This window comes from Sciurus vulgaris, assembly GCF_902686455.1.
Source record: "Sciurus vulgaris genome assembly, chromosome: 4".
Taxonomy (NCBI): domain Eukaryota; kingdom Metazoa; phylum Chordata; class Mammalia; order Rodentia; family Sciuridae; genus Sciurus; species Sciurus vulgaris.
Genome location: NC_136464.1, coordinates 140,868,727 through 140,884,997, shown reverse-complemented (window position 1 = coordinate 140,884,997; position 16,271 = coordinate 140,868,727). Strand labels below are relative to the sequence as shown.

Below are 16,271 nucleotides of genomic sequence, written 5' to 3'. Positions count from 1 at the left end.
TGTAAAACATTGTGAAACATGTTGTATGTTATCAGCAAACCCAGACCCCCTTTGAAATTTCCCGGCAACTTTGTTCCCTTTTCCCTTTCATGTGCGACCCCTCCCCATGTGTGGTCTCTGTCTTTATAAACCTACAAGATTTTTTGCTCAGGACTCGACTCCTCGACTCCTGCGTGAGTCACGAGTTGGGTCCCAGCGCGCTGGAATAAACGCCTCTTGCAGTTTGCATCAAGTGACGCCTCCTGCGGTTGATTGGGGTTGCTGTCCATCCGTGGGACAGAGTTGGGGTTTCCTTTTTGGGGGCCTTACACTTGGACTGTAGCTCAGTGGCAGAGTACTTGCCTAGCAAGTGTGGGGCACTGGGTTCGATCCTTAGCACTACATGAAAATAAACAATTAAAGGCATCTGTCCATTTACAACTACAAACATTTAAAATAAAAAGAAAAATCACAGTAGTCCTAAACACCAGGGATGGGGGAATACCAGGAAGGAAAGAAATTCTTCTCAGGAAACCAAGAGAGAAAATACTAAGTTCAGAGTTAAAAAATTTAAAGATACAAAACAAAATGAACAAACAAAAAGAACAGCAGAGATAGACCATCAATACTATACTAATACAGAGAACACAGGGCCTGGCAAATGTCACTTTCACCTTCAGGCTAAGAAAGGAAAGCAGAAAATGTATCTAACTCTGGGTGGTAAATCCTAAAAAATAAAGAAAGAAGAGTGTCAGCAGATCCTGTTTTGGAACCCAGAAGAATAGGGAGTGGGCTATCCATGGCAAGGAGAAAAATATATAAAGTGCTCAGACTCTCTTGGACTCTGAAGTTCCTGCCTGCCCCTGGTCTTCTTGCTTTGGAAGATGGGCCTACTGATGAATCCACCTATGTATTCACAGCCTACTGTCAACCCTTTCACTCAGTTAAGCCACTGAAGTAAGCCTACCAAACTGCTGGAAAAAGCCAGGAGCATTACTTATATTAATCAATTTAGTCCTCACAAATATAAACCCACAGCCAAGGATCATCAGATATTTTGAACACACCCAGTATCATGGTAGGCAAAAACAACTAAAAGAGCCAAGAGGAACTGGTAACAATTGGCTCTAGAAGGAGGAGATAAAAACAGGGAGAAGCTGGTGTGGTGGGACACACCTATAATCCCACCTACTTGGGAGGCTGAGACAGGAGATTTCCAAGTTCAAGATGGCAATTTAATGAGACCCTGTCTCAAAAATAAAAAAGCATGTGGGGTTATTACAATTCCCAGAACTAAAAGAGAGAGAGAGAGAGAGAGAGAGAGAGAGAGAGAGAGAATGATAAAATCCTAATTAGAATCTCAAAAGTTATTCAAAAGGATATCACATTCATTTTAAAAAGTGGGTTGCTAAAAAAGGAAACAAGAAGGAGTTCTTAGAAATCAAAAAAAAAAATTACCAATATATTACCAATATATATAATTGAGATGAACTGAGTAACAGAATGGTCATTGATGAAAACCAGCCTAGTGATTTGGAAAATAAGCTGTCAAAATAACTGTAGAATGTATAGCAAAAAAAGACAAGGAATAAAGAATCAGGGATAAAATGTTATGAGACACAGAGAATAGACTCAAAGGTCCAACATCATAATAATAGTTCTAGAAGCAGAAAACAAAGATAATGGAGGAAGGAAATAATTTTTTTAAAATATTAGAAAACATTACAGAACAAAAGACAATTTTCAAATAAGTTACAGTTCACTAAGCATTCCTAAGAAATTTCAGAACATCAATAATAAAGAGAAAATCCTAAGAAATTTGGGAGCTAAAAAACAAATGTACTAAAAAAACTAGAACCCCACAACAAACAAAAGAAAACCAAGACAACAGGCAATCTACAATGAGTAAGAGAAAAAGAAGAGCAGCAGAAAATCTGGCTGTGAGTATGCAGGAATGCAGAGGGTAGGCACTGAGGTTAAGTCTCAGCAGAGAGTTCTGCAGTTCTCTCATGGTGGCTCCACTAAATTTCAAGGAGCTAGTAGTGATAATTAACAGTGAAAACAAAAGAAACACACTGTTTAACAGAGAAGAACTTAAAACATTTATTATCCACTTATACCACAGAAACAAATTACTCTAGGCAATATTCCAGCAAAATGGGGGAAAAAAAAAAGAGAAAGATCAGATTTAAAAACAAGTTGTTAAAGCTTAGAGGAAGTACATAAAGTATAAAACAATAATGAAAAGAGAATTCACTGGAACTTGAGTTTGGGATGGACATTCCCCTTTGAATGACAGACTGACATACAATTATAGTTATTCTTTTTTAAGTAACCTCGTTTGGTTAAAAAAATTAATATTTACAAAATCAAAACACCGTAAATGCTATATTTATGAAGTTTGACATTTGGGATTCATTAGTGTGAAGAGAGAGCATGCACATATCTCATTTTTCAGTTTCCCTGGAGTGATTAATATTTAAAGAATTGCTTTTGAAAAACTTGTATCTTCACTGAGGTATAATTAAAATGATGATGATGATTAAGATTTTCTAAGATGTTTCACTGCAAACTGTTTAAGAGTGGTACTTTGTGAAAAAGGAGGAGGAGCCAGATTTGTCAAAAGCCAAGACTGCTTACCTTATAATCCCCCAAAACAGAAGGAAGGGGACTTGCTATCATTTTCTTCTCCTTAAAAAAATGCAGGTTCCAGGGTAGGTATACCACTACAATCTACCCTGCCTTATCTATGAGCTTCTTATTAAGCAGTGAAAATTTTCTCATTTTCTTGCTCTCTCTTCCTTTATAATTAAATAATTCCTGAAATTCTCTTCATTTACTATTGGTAAACATGGAAGGATATAATTAATATCCATTTACAGAACGATTTCACTATTTCTATTACCATTACTCTATCTTGAATCGCCACCATCTATCACCATTCCCTCCTCACTTGTTTCACAGATTCTACTCTGGGTCACTATAGACAATATTCTATGTCACAGGCATAGTGATAATCAAAATGCAAATTGCACTGTGCTCAAAATCTCCCAAGGGCTTTCTACCACAAGAATAAAATTTGAACTTTTTTTTTTTTTTCATAGTCCAATAGGCCTTAGGGATCTGAGCCCAATCTACCACTCTTCCTTTCAAAGACTCTACTGAAGTTACCCATTGGTACAATCTGGATAATAATTGTCCACCAAAGACTCATGTATTGAAGGCTTGGCAGTAACTTTAAAAGTGGGACTTCGGGGAAGTGATTGGATCATGAGGTCTCTGAAGTCATCAGTGGATTAATCCACTGATAGCTGAATGACTACAGGGAGGTGGTAGAAACTACAGGCAGGTATGGAATGTTTGGAGGAAACAGTTCACTAGGTGCATGCCCACACGGACCATGTCTTATCCCTAGCCCCTTCCTTTCTTTCTGTGCTTTCTGGCTGCCATGAACAGAGCAGATTTCCCCTGCCATACTTTCACCATGATGATTCTGTCATGAGCCAGCCAATCAGGGACTGAAACCTCTGAAATCACGAGCCAAAATAAATCTTTTCTCCTCTAAGTTGTTTTTCTCTGGCATTTGTTACAGCAATGAAAAACTAACCAAAAAGTCCTTTTGCTAAGCTCACTTCCACCTCAGGACTTTCGTAATGTTCCCACTGCCCAGAAAGCTTTTGTTCAGATGCTTGCATGCCTGCTCCACATCTTCTCAGGTTTGCCTGGCCTATCTAATGTAAGTTTCTTCTGTTGTTCTTCTTTAACTTCTTACCCTCATTTGGTTTTCCTTAAAAACACTTAACAGGGGTGGGGATGTGGTAGACTATTTGTGTGAAGCTCAAGGTTCAATCCCCAGTATTGGGTGGGATGGGGAAGTACTTATCAGCTGGGTACAGTGGTGCATGACTGTAATCCTAATTACTCTGGAAGCTGAGGCAGGAGGATTGCAAGTAGGAGGTCAGCCTTGATAACTTAGTGAGACCTTAATTAAAAATTAAAAATTGCAGGGATTGTAGTTCAGTGGTAGAACACTCCTGGATTCAATCCCAGTATTCTGGGAACATTTTTAACTAATTATAAGTACTTAACACTTCTAGATAATGTGTATCCTATTTCACTTGTTTATAGTTTATCGCCAACAAAATGTAAAACAAACACCTAGAGGAAAATGTCTTTGGTTCATGACTGTATCCCATGGCCTACAATGTCTGGCATGTGGTAGGTGCTCAATGAGTATTTACTTAATGAATGTTGAATACCCTAGCAATACTTTAACCAAACAAAATATAAATAGGAACACAAAATAGACATATACTCCCTTTAATCACAGGCATACATTTACAGGGTTGCAAAATCTCTTAAAAGTTCTTTGAACCTGGATTTAATTATTTGTCAGTATGTCATCCTTTGGAAAGGCTGTCATTGTTCTTGGCTAACTAAGCCCCAAAATGCCTGTAATGTCTTTGCTAAAACAAGTCATTCATTCTCAAATTGCTGCAAGCCAAATCGATCTATTCCAGTTCTGCTTAAATTTCCCAGAACTCTATGTTCATGCTTCAGTGCTTCAATGAGTTTTCTTTGAATTGTCTTCACTGGTCACAAATCAGAGTTCAAAGTGTAGCTTTTTAGATAACTATTATCATTCATTCTTCCCTTATATCCAGCTCACCAGAGTCCATATGATGCTGGTAGATGAATGGATAAACCCCACGATTTCAGTTTGGAATCTTGTACTTTTGTATTTGAGATGGTCAGGTACAGTGGTACAAGCAGAGGAGTTTCAAATTTCAAGATGAAATAAACTCTTGGGTAAGGCAGGGACTGTGTCTGTTTTGCTTCACCCCTATCCCTGGCTCCTGGCACAGGGACTGATGTGTGGTGGACACTCACTAAATGTTTAGGAATAAATAAAAAGTAGTTAGGAAGGGAAAATAAGTTACCCAAAAATTAAGGTAATACTACTAACTGGAGCATAATAATTAGTTGTAAAGTCACATTTAACTTACAGGAGATGAAATCTTCCATGCAGTGTCTGTGACTGCTTGTTCTAGAGGTTTCCAGATCTGAACTGCATATCGACCTAAATGATATAAGGAAGAAATGTAAATATGATTTTTATAATCAATATCAATCAATACCTTCTAGGTGATTACCATATTATTTACTGATAGTTTACTTTGTATATGCTATTTCAATAAATATTTCAAAATTTACAAGAAAAACCCATATTTTCTGAAATTTCCAATTTACTGAGGACAGAATTTCATTTTAATATCATTATGATAGCCAATAAATTTATCAAGTTGTAATTCATGATCACAGATGTTTTCAATGCTTACATAATATCATGTTGTAAGACTGGAAAAAATGAACACCCTAGTACTCTTTCTAAGAAGTCCCTTTAAGTATCAAACATACTTATGATAGTAAAATGATTAACAATATTGCTTTTTGACAGTAATAATTTTGAAATATATAGAAAACAAATACTATTTATGATATACATGACATAGTGATATTTTAATGGAGTTATCTCTAAAGTTAAAAAGCAATTATACATGAAACATTTAATAAAGATGTTAATTATTGATTTATTACTGAAGATAGTTATTCTCTAAAAACCCATTTCGGGTTTCCCTTTCATAGACATGCAAATATTCAAAATTCCCCTGAGTTTTGAAAACTAAGAATCTATAATAAAACAGGTCCTAAATTATTTTAAGAACCTAAAACAAAATAAAATATCATTTAGCTAATTATCTTTGGCATCCTATTGAGAACATGTGGCTTCTACTAGTGTGTCTTTCTTTAAAAGTCTTGCCAGAAAACTGTATGACACTGTGAACATAAATTCAAATTCTAACCATACACTTATTTGCAAATCAAGAGTTCCACTGGGAAACCTCAACTACCTAGATCTTTCAGAAGAGCTTATCATTTGATTACATAATAGTATAAACTGTAGTTTTTAAATTACCCTGAAATTCTTTAAAACCACAATCAGGCATAATGACTGAATTCCTTTCTCAGTGAAAAAGCAGATAAAGGCTTTAAGAAATGATATCTGAAGGTTTCCTTTAACCATAAACTAGATGATCTATGTCCAAAAAAAGTGAAGTGTATATTCTCCTAAATTCTACTATTCAGTTTTATTTGGCTCTGGAAGAGATCTGGTATTCTAATTAGTAGCATGAATTTGGCAATAGTACAGTCTGTACATTAATTCTTGTCAGTTTTTTGAAAGAAGACCTGGAAAAAATGTATCTTTTTAAATTTAAAATGAAAATCTTACATTTTATAACTATGCCTATTTTACTATACTACTACTAAAACAGTCTTAGGCTTATGGACAAGTTTGTCAGCATTCCTTTTGAAATATGATTCTCCTCAGAATTAGTTCACTTTAGTTATATAACCAACACAAGGCTGTGCAGGCAAAAAAGGTCAAGAGAATCTGAACCACTGAACTTTTTTTTTTTTCCCCTACAGTACTAAGGATTGAATGCATAGCCTCACACTCATCCCTAGCCTCCAGTAAACTTCTAGTTTTTAAGGTTCTAATTTCAAATGAGGATTGTATGAAATTAAGTCCACATAAAACAAAACAGGACCTTATTTGTCATTTTTCTATTGGAATTTAACTCCACTGAAGCACAATGGAATAGGCTTACCTTAAAACATCCAATTAACAAGATCAAATCCATACAATTAGAACCGTAAATATCAATGAAGAAACACTCTTAGATTAACATATAATTAGGGAATAGCTATGCAATTTAAAACTCTAAGTTAGTGACTAAATTAACAATTTTATTTTACTTTCAATATTCATAACTTTTTTCTAAAAAGATGATTTTGGCAGTGAAAGAAATTCTCCTGGGTTTTATTAAAGAAATTATATCAATATGTTAAAGATGAAGTAATAAATCAGTGAATAACTATGTTAATCGGAAGTAACTGACAAGTTGAAGAGTATAAACCCATTTGCAAGAAAAAGTGAGCATAGGATTATAAAGGAATTCCCTATCATTGAGATCCTTAGATTTCAATGAGACAGGAATTCAGGGACACAGAGAACAAGAACACTGAGGCTCATAAAGGAAATGTCTATAAGCCACTGGAATATAAAACAAACAACTAGCAAGCAACCCATCCTTGCCTGCAGCTTGCAGCCTGGCTGATGAAAAAGTAACCAAACTGCAAGACAACCACAGGGCATTGGGAAGAACCAAGCAGCAGGCTTAAAAGATGCGGGCACTTAGAGCACAACAAAGTAATTCTGTCCTGACTCCACCTCTAGTCTAGCTCCCTAGCTACTCTATAAATATTAAAACCCCAGAGCAAGACTTGACCCACCCTCTGCTCTCTCACTCTGAAATTTGTCTGCACTCCCTCTTTTTTGAGTATGCATATTTTGCTTTCCAATAAAGCACTCCCTTCTTGTTCTACAAGGTGACTCTTCCTTAAATTCTTTTCTGCCATGGAGTCAAACATGTGGAAGATTCCAGTGGAGGTCTCCTCTGCATCTGGAGAAATCTTCTCAGACCTCTGTACAGACCTCTGCTATCTGAGTGACAGCAACATATCAAAGATTTCTTATTATACACTGTAGCTCAATTTTTAAAAAAAGAAAAAGAAAAAAAAGAAAAGCCAAGAATACCAACTATTATGGGGGCTAGCATTCTTAGCTCATATTTCATCAATTTTCTTCACTACAAAGTTTACCTAGATTTTGCTTTACTGACTAATGTTCAGCAACTATAGATGGTGGAAAGAATGAGAATGTATATCTGAAAACCAAAAGTGTCAGAATACAAAGGTCCTACTCATCAATCAAAATAACAGCTAATTGAAAATCCTGTTCCTACAGCAAATATTGACATATATTCTTCATTTATCTTACCTGCAAATGCAAGAGCTGCAACACCCAGACCTACAGCTATCAAACTTCTTGCCTGTGGAGAAAGAAATATGATCACTTGTAGAGTTACATACTGTGAGAAACACACCTGTCCAAAGCCAAAAAATGAACTGAGAAGGTACAAAGAAAGTGAGGCTTCAGTGACAGTCTTGCAAGATCAGGTGTCTGGTTCTCAGACACACCCAAAGCAGTTATAATTAGCACTTTATTCCCAAGAGGGCAAGGTCCCTCCTCTGGTTCCTCATTGGCTTAGTACTATGGAGTACAAAATCTTCCCAAATGTTGTTTAGATTTTACTGTCTCCTACTGAGTTATTTAAAGAAACATGCCTCTGGTTGTTCCACCTCCCTTTATTTTCTTGTGACAGATGTCTTCTGGGATGGAGCACCTTCTGGCAGGTAGGCTGCTGGTCAGGTCACCACTTCCCCTTCACCTCCTGTTTGTCAAGGGGCTATGAATTTTTCATACTCCAGTGTTACCTACTTATAATTTTCTACTCTGTTCTCCCTTCCTGCTGCTTTTCTTACATTCCAATTTTATATTTAAGGCTAAATACTGTATTTTGAAAATGGACAACTGAACTTTCTGTCACCACACTGTTTTAAAAGTAAATCGCTTTAAATAATGAGGATAATTACATTAAATACTAGATTTTCTTCATACTCTACTGTGAAGAACAGAACTTAAAATCTGCAGTGTCTAAGGGATTATATCTGCTGCTTGCCTCATCTAATTTTTGGTGAACTAAAATAATTCTATATTTGCATTTAATTTTCATATAGTTGAATTCATTCTAACCAAGAGCTTTTATATTACCTATTGTTAAAAAAACTACAGACAATTCTTAATAGTGGGTTTAATATATTTATTATATTAAATAAGGATAAAAGGTGTATATTTCCTCCTTTATATTTTATATTTGCAATGCTCAACTGCATTTGCTGTATTTAGTTTTAATAAAAACTTTGATGCATCTTTAGGAAAGAAGTCAGACTTCAAACATTACTAAAAATGATAATTTAAAAATTAGTTAATTTCCTACTCTTCTGGACAAGGTAAAATTTTAAAAATAAGAGCCAAGTTCAGAATGTCACAATCTAAAATATCATAAACTAATTCTGATTAAAAAACTTTCAGTCACAACAGAAAAAATGATTTATATGGCAGAGTTAAATTGTTGTCCCCAATACCCATTCATAAAACCAGGAATTTCTATTTTTAGTTGGACATGTATTCCAAGCCTCCCTTGGAAGTTTGATGCCTATGTTTAACTAAATGTTGATCTATAGGACCTAAGCAGAGTGGTGTGTGCAACTGTTAAGAAGTACTAGGGAAGGGAGAGAGAAATGTCCTTTTCTATTCTTCCCTCCTGCTGATGGGAGCACACACATTACACCTGGAGCAGCCCTCTGGACAGAGAAGGAAAAACAAAAACAGAGAGGAAAAGAGCCTATTCCCCACCACCATGGAGTTGTCCTAGCACCCCTGGACTGCCTCTATTTACATGAGATAAAAGTTTTATCTTCAGTTCTTAGGCACTGGCAGCCAAAGCAAATTCTGGCGGATATAGAATTAAGAAGTGAAACCACAGAAACGTTTTTGTCTAACTTGTGGCAAGACAAATTCATAAGCTTCAACAAAGATTCTTTTAAAAGCTTGAATAATCTCACTAGAACAGAATGGACACATTTCACACTGGTGCAGACAATGTTAAGAAGGAGGCTGAGACTTGAGACGTTAAAACCTAAAAGCCCTTCAGCTCTGTCTTCGAGTACTGTAATGAAATACACATCAAGTTTTAGGAAATCAAAGCCCAAACCTTCCAGGGATGACTCTATAATGAGAAACAACAGGTCAGAGAGGGCAGCTGCACAAATGTGCTCTAACTTTAATATCCAATAATTCTCTAAGATCTTCATCTAGCTCTAGGTAGGCAGATGAAGGCTGCTTCTCTGGGAGTTGTCTTTTGCAAGGTTACAGCCATCCCATCTCCTGCCTTTTACTAGGCATTCTAAATTCTAAGGAGAGATTACTACTAAGTATAGATTCAGAGTGTAAAATAGTAGCTAGCAATGAGCGGTGAAATGTATGGTAAGGTCACAATTGTTCTCTAAATTACTTTAGGGTCTTCTTTAAACTACTTTAGGGTCTTCTTTAAACTACTTTAAAGTGGACAAGAAAGCAAAGGGTAATAGTAATTTATAGAAAACAAACAGAAGCAAAAGAGCTAAGGGGAAAATACGTCAAAGGAAAAGGATTAATGGGACTAACTCTTGAGTTGGTCCATTGAGTTGGTGTGAAGCTAGGAATTAAGGATATAGGTGTCTCCAATTGTCTGGGAGGGAATATTTCTTCAGCTGCACAGGTGCACTAAGATAACTTTTGACTGGCTACTGACCCCAATGCCCACATTAACATGGGATTGACTTACAGATGAAGACCTCTAAATAGGATGGCCACCATGACAGTTCTGGAGAGGACCAACTAAGGTCAAGAACTCCACCACCTGATGTGAAGGAGGAGTTGACAACTGATTGTCAGAGTACAGAAGGTGGTCCCAGTAATCTTGGTTAACATCAAACAGTAATAAATTTTGAAGACAGCATTGTTTCCTTTGTTATTCTCTGATTGGAGAATAACTCATATTCTCTCTCTCTCTCTCTCTCTCTCTCTCTCTCTCTCTCTCTCTCTCATTCTCTGTGCTTAAGCCTCACTTTGAATTTACTTTACTTTCACTTGCTTTCATTTGTAATAAAGATTGTAATAAAGTTCTCTGGCATAGCTTTTAGTGTCTGACTTTAAAATTTCTTTTGTCAGAACACAACAAACAAGGTTTGGAGTTTCTGGCTTTCCTATGACAATAAAACCTAGAACATTTGGTGACCTTTAGATAATATTAGAAAGTGTAAGGCCCCTCATCCTTCAGTCCTGTGCACCAATTAACACAAAGCATGTAAAATGCTGTGTGGTTTACCTTTCAGAAAAGTAATGTCTATCTAAAGAACTAGAGCATTTGCTTAGCATGCTGGAGGCACTGGATCAATGCCCAGTGCCACCCAAAACCAAAACAAAACAAACTACAAGAACTAGTCCCAGGTTCAACTGATCTCAGAATGGCAGAGGTCATTTACAATACAGACCAATGGACACATATCCAAATATACACATAGAATTCCTTCAAAGTAAAAATAAAATGACAGAAACATACTAGAAGAATGGACAGAAGACTAAGTCAAGGATTTCATTTAAAAAAAAAAATGTTTAGGGGCTAGACATCTAGCTCTGGTGGAGCTTACCTAGCACAAGAGGTTCATAAAAGGTGCTCAGCTTCAAAAGCAACCACAGAATACTAGCAACAACAATAAAAATGATGTAAAACTACAAATATCACGATGTAAACAACTATGCCCTTTGTGAACTTATTTTGTCCCTTAATACCAAGCACCTAGCAATGGTACCTATATCTCCTAAGGTTATTGTGAACATAAAATGTAAGAATACGCACAATGGGCTTAACACCATGGCCTTCACATTAGTCAGTAAATGTCAACTGTTTTCAATATTATCAGTAAAAATGAACTAAGTACTTTTGAACAAAAGTGGTATAACAAATACAACTAAGTTCTATAATTCTTAAATTTGAGTACAAGATTATTCAGCTTTTTTTTTATTAACTGACTTATGAAGAAAGTAGCACTACAAGCCAGACACAGGAGCTTTTCTCCCTTAATAAATGATATTTAGTCAACTGAATATCAAAATGGAAAATACTAATATTGACCTCTCTCACTGTATACAAAAGTCAATTCCAGGTGACTGTACATCAAATGTAAGATGGTAAAATAACAAAACTTGTAGAAGATAACAAAGAAGAATATTTTCAAGTGTAGGAAATTTTTTTTCTTTTTAGATGGATTTTTTATTGATGCAATATCATGGGATACATTGTTACATAATCATGCATGCACAACCTATAACAACATAATTTGGTCAGTATCACTTCCCAATATTTCCTCTTTCCTCTCCTCATTATCAAAAGCTTGGTGCTTGGTCCCTGATGCCAATCCCATAATGAGGAAACAGTTTTGAGAAAAAGGAAAAAAGTTTTATTGCTTTGCTAGCAAAGGAGAAACAGGGAACTCCAGTCCCAGAGGCTGTGATTCAGTCCATCAGGGGAAACAGAGGGTCTTTAGATTTTTAAAGAAATAATTCAATTTACTTGATAATCTGGGAGATTTCTTAGATATTCTTGTTATCATCCCTGAAGTCTGAATTACTTCATTCCTGTGGTGGGTGTATGCTCAAGGTCAGATATTTTGTCCTAGGATGAGGAAGAAAGGTAATCAATCCGGTTTCCCCTGAGATTAAGGAGGGGGTGAGATTATGAAGGAGAAAGGAGAAGAGAAAGAGGCATGTCTGTTTTAAAAATAAGTAGTAGTGGCTGAGGATCAAGGGCTACATGCAAAGCATAAAGTAGACCACTGTTACATACTGACTTCAATAGTGATTGTACTAATTTACAATCCAACATTGTACAAGTCTTCCTTTTCCCCCACATACTCTCCAACATTTATCATTATTGTTTGTATTCTTGATGGCTGCCATTCTAACTGGAGTGAAATAAAATCTCAGTGCAGTTTTGATTTTCATTTCCCTAAATGCTAAAGATGTTAAACACTTTTTCTTTTTATTTATTTTTTGGTCTTTTGCATTTCTTCTTTTGAGAAGTGCCTGTTGAGCTAACTGCCAATTTTTTCATTGGGATATCTGTTTGGTGGTAAGTTTTTTTAGTTCTTTATATATTCTGGATATTACTATTGTATCAACAGAGTAACTAGCAAAGGTTTTCTATATATACTGTCTATAGATGTTCAGAGAAGAGTTTTTGAGGCAGGCTCTAGAAAATGAATTGGTCTTTCCTAAATACCCCAACTACTCACATTCTGAAAATGCATATTAAAATATATATTCTTAGAAAAGATGAGTTATTCTTATTTCAAATTTTATAGAATAATTATTGCACCATTTTACTAATTCAACTACTCAAAATACATGAGACAAATAGTTGCCTCTACAATTCCAGAGATTTTGATTTCAAGGTTTAAAGGCACTTATATTAAAAAAAAAATTAAACCATTATGCATTTGCTCATTTTCATTTTATTCTAACAATATGTAAAGCTAAGTTATATTTAACAATAAAAATTCAATTTAATTCAAGTAAGTATTGAGCACTCTGTTGATAAGCTCCTGTTTAATCCCCCCAGGTCCATTCACCATCCTTCTCTGCTTAGCTTTATATTTCCCTTTGCCCTTATCTCTAAAGACTATTATCCAGTACTTACTTGCCCTCTAGCTTCTGACTGTTTTGCCAGCAAGAGAAACAAAGGAGAGAGAAATAACCACCCAAGGTAGTCAGTGTTTCTTCCCTGCTTTGTTTCTTCTTTGGCCATAGTTCCTGCTGAATGACCCCTCCCTGCCTACAATTCTTAATGAGTTCTAGGACACAAGTTCTATTCTTACCCATTCAACTGAGTGGATAACTGTTCCCAACCCCTTGCTTTTCCCTAAGTGATACATTATTCTTTACTGGGTCCCTTAAACCATGCCCACATCACTGCACTATTTTTTTTTTTTTTTTGGAGGGGTGCTGGGATCGAACCCAGGGCCTTGTGCTTGCAAGGCAAGCACTCTACCGACTGAGCTATCTCCCCAGCCCTACATCACTGCAAATAGTCCCTTCATTGAACTGTCTTCAAAAAAGTCATCCATCCATCACAATAAGTACCTTTACATATTAATGTTATTACCTGCCAGTTATTATATTGTATATAAGAGATTTTGCATGGAAGAAGGCAAATTTGAACCTAGGGTCTGTATCAAATGAGTTCTATGAGAGTCCTTGCACATCCAATGTTTATGCTATATCTCTCACAGATCTTTATTCTTATCCTTACTGTAATACTCATAATATTTTATCATTAGGATAAAATATAATATTGTACTTATTGTACTAAATTGTAGTTAGATGTGTTCTGTCTCCTTTAGCTTTCCTAGGTATCAAGTCTTAAAAAAATCCAATGAAGAGGAGGAACGTGGCCACTTGGATTCGGAGTGACTGCACCAGAGCTACAGGTGGTTGCCAGAGGAGAAGCTGCGCGGCGAGCTGTTTGGACTCAGAACGACGCTTCTGAACACTGGGGCCTGCCCTGAGGTCGAGCAGGAGGAAGAGGAGCGCGGCCGCTTGGATTCGGGTGACTACACCAGAGCTACAGGCGGTTGCCAGAGAAGGGGCTGCGTAGCGAGCTGTTTGGACTCAGACCACTTCTGGGAGTACGAGGAGGAGGAGGAGGAGCGCAGCGGGTCCTTTGGACTCGCAGTGACTGCATTAGCGCTCCAGGCGGCCGCTCAGAGGAGAAGGCGAGTGGTGAGTTGTTTGGACTTAAAGGGACAGCTCCTGAACACAGGGGGGCTGCCTGGAGGAGAAGCGTGGTGGGTCGCTTGATCTTGAGTGGCCGCACCAGAGCTCCGGGTGGTTGTCCAGAGGACACGTACAGCGGGTCACGTGGATTCAGAGCCACTCAGAGCGACCGCTCCTGAACACCCGGGGGGTTATCTGGAGAAGGAGGAGGAACGGGGAGGGTCACTTCGACTCGGAGTGATTGATTGCCCAGAGCTACGGGTGGTTGGTGGGAGGAGGCACGAAGTGAGTTTCTTGGACTCCTAGTGACCGCACCGGAATACTGGGCGGCTGTCTGGAGGAAGAGGCCTGTGGCGGGTCTCTGGGACTCAGAGTGATTGTACGGGGCCCCAGGTGGCTGCTCAGAGGAGGGGCTGCATAGCCAGGCGATTAGGTACAGAGCAGGGTCCCAGGATCTAGGAGGCTACTGGGTGGAAGAGCCCCACAGAGACAGGCTTAGGGTGGACTGAAGGTTCCAGGCCTGCGGGCAGATTCTCTGAGGAGGGGCAGCCTAAGGAGATTCATCTGCGAAGGGTGAGGCTCCCAGGCCCAGGAGGTAGGGCCGGGCCCCTGGGAACTTTGCACAGGAAGGCAGCCCAGCCCAGGCGGTAGCTGTAAATTGAGGGGAACCTCTAGGAGGGAACTGACTAGCGAGACCTCCCTACCGGATGAGTCTTCCCTGTTGGGGGAGGTTTCCCCACAAGGACGGTAAAACCAGAGACTCAGGCCCAACAGGCCTTGGCTCAGCCCGCAGCCTAGGTCCCCTTTGGATGACCATTGGTCAACAAGTGGAGGCACCTCTGCCCACTAGCAGGGATTATACCCCACCTGAAGGCCACCACTCCTAGAGAGGCAGCTTCCTTGTGGAGCACCGCATTATCAACTTCCTCCAAGACTTCAGCCTACTGAAGGCTAAGGGGGGATATATATAGAAATCTTCAGGGACATTGTAAGTCAATAGAGGAAATCTGCAATATCTCAGCGGTCCACTGATACCTGAACAGTATGAGAAAACAAGGAAAGAAAATGCTGCAAACAAATCTAGATGTTACATCAATAAAACCCAATGACAGCATGGCAGAAGAAATGACAGAAAAGGAGTTCAGAATGTACATAATTAAAATGATCAGAGAAGCAAACGATGAGATGAAAGAGCAAATGCAAGCATTGAATGATCGCACCAATCGACAGTTGAAAGAGCAAATACAGGAAGCAAAAGATCATTTCAATAAAGAGTTAGAGATATTGAAAAAAAACCAAACAGAAATCCTTGACATGAAGGAAACAATAAACCAAATTAATAACTCCATAGAAAGCATATTCAATAGGATAGAACACCTGGAAGACAGAACCTCAAACATTGAAGACAAAATATTTAACCTTGAAAACAAAGTTGAACAAACAGAGAAGATGGTAAGAAATCATGAACAGAATCTACAAGAACTATGGGATATCATGAAAAGGCCAAATTTAAGAATTATTGGGATTGAGGAAGGCCTACAGAAACAAGCCAAAGGAATGAACAATTTATTCAATGAAATAATGAAATGGAAAATCAAGTTCAAGAGGCTTATAGGACTCCAAATACACAAAATTACAACAGACCCACACCAAGGCACATTATAATGAAAATACCTAACATACCAAATAAAGACAGAATTTTAAAGGCTGTGAGAGAAAAGAACCAAATTACATTCAGGGGGAAACCAATACAGATATCAGCAGACTTTTCAATCCAGACCCTAAAAGCTAGAAGGGCCTGGAACAACATTTTTCAAGCCCTGAAGGAAAATGGATGCCAACCAAGAATCTTATACCCAGCAAAACTTACCTTCAAATTTGATGATGAAATAAAATCCTTCCATGATAAACAAAAGCTAAAAGAATTTACAAAAAGAAAGCCAGCATTACA

At 37.6% G+C, this 16,271-nt stretch overlaps 1 protein-coding gene across 1 annotated transcript in view; it reads right to left on the bottom strand.

The window, feature by feature from the left end:
* Positions 1-16,271, bottom strand: part of DNAJC15 (DnaJ heat shock protein family (Hsp40) member C15) — a 62,554-nt gene that overhangs the window by 21,966 nt on the left and 24,317 nt on the right. Inside the window, exons 2-3 of the mRNA XM_079138559.1 lie at positions 7,883-7,934; positions 4,986-5,059 (exon numbers count right to left, since the gene is read on the bottom strand). Of these exons, the coding sequence (XP_078994685.1) occupies positions 4,986-5,059; positions 7,883-7,934 (126 nt within the window). The remainder of the gene's footprint in view (positions 1-4,985; positions 5,060-7,882; positions 7,935-16,271) is intronic.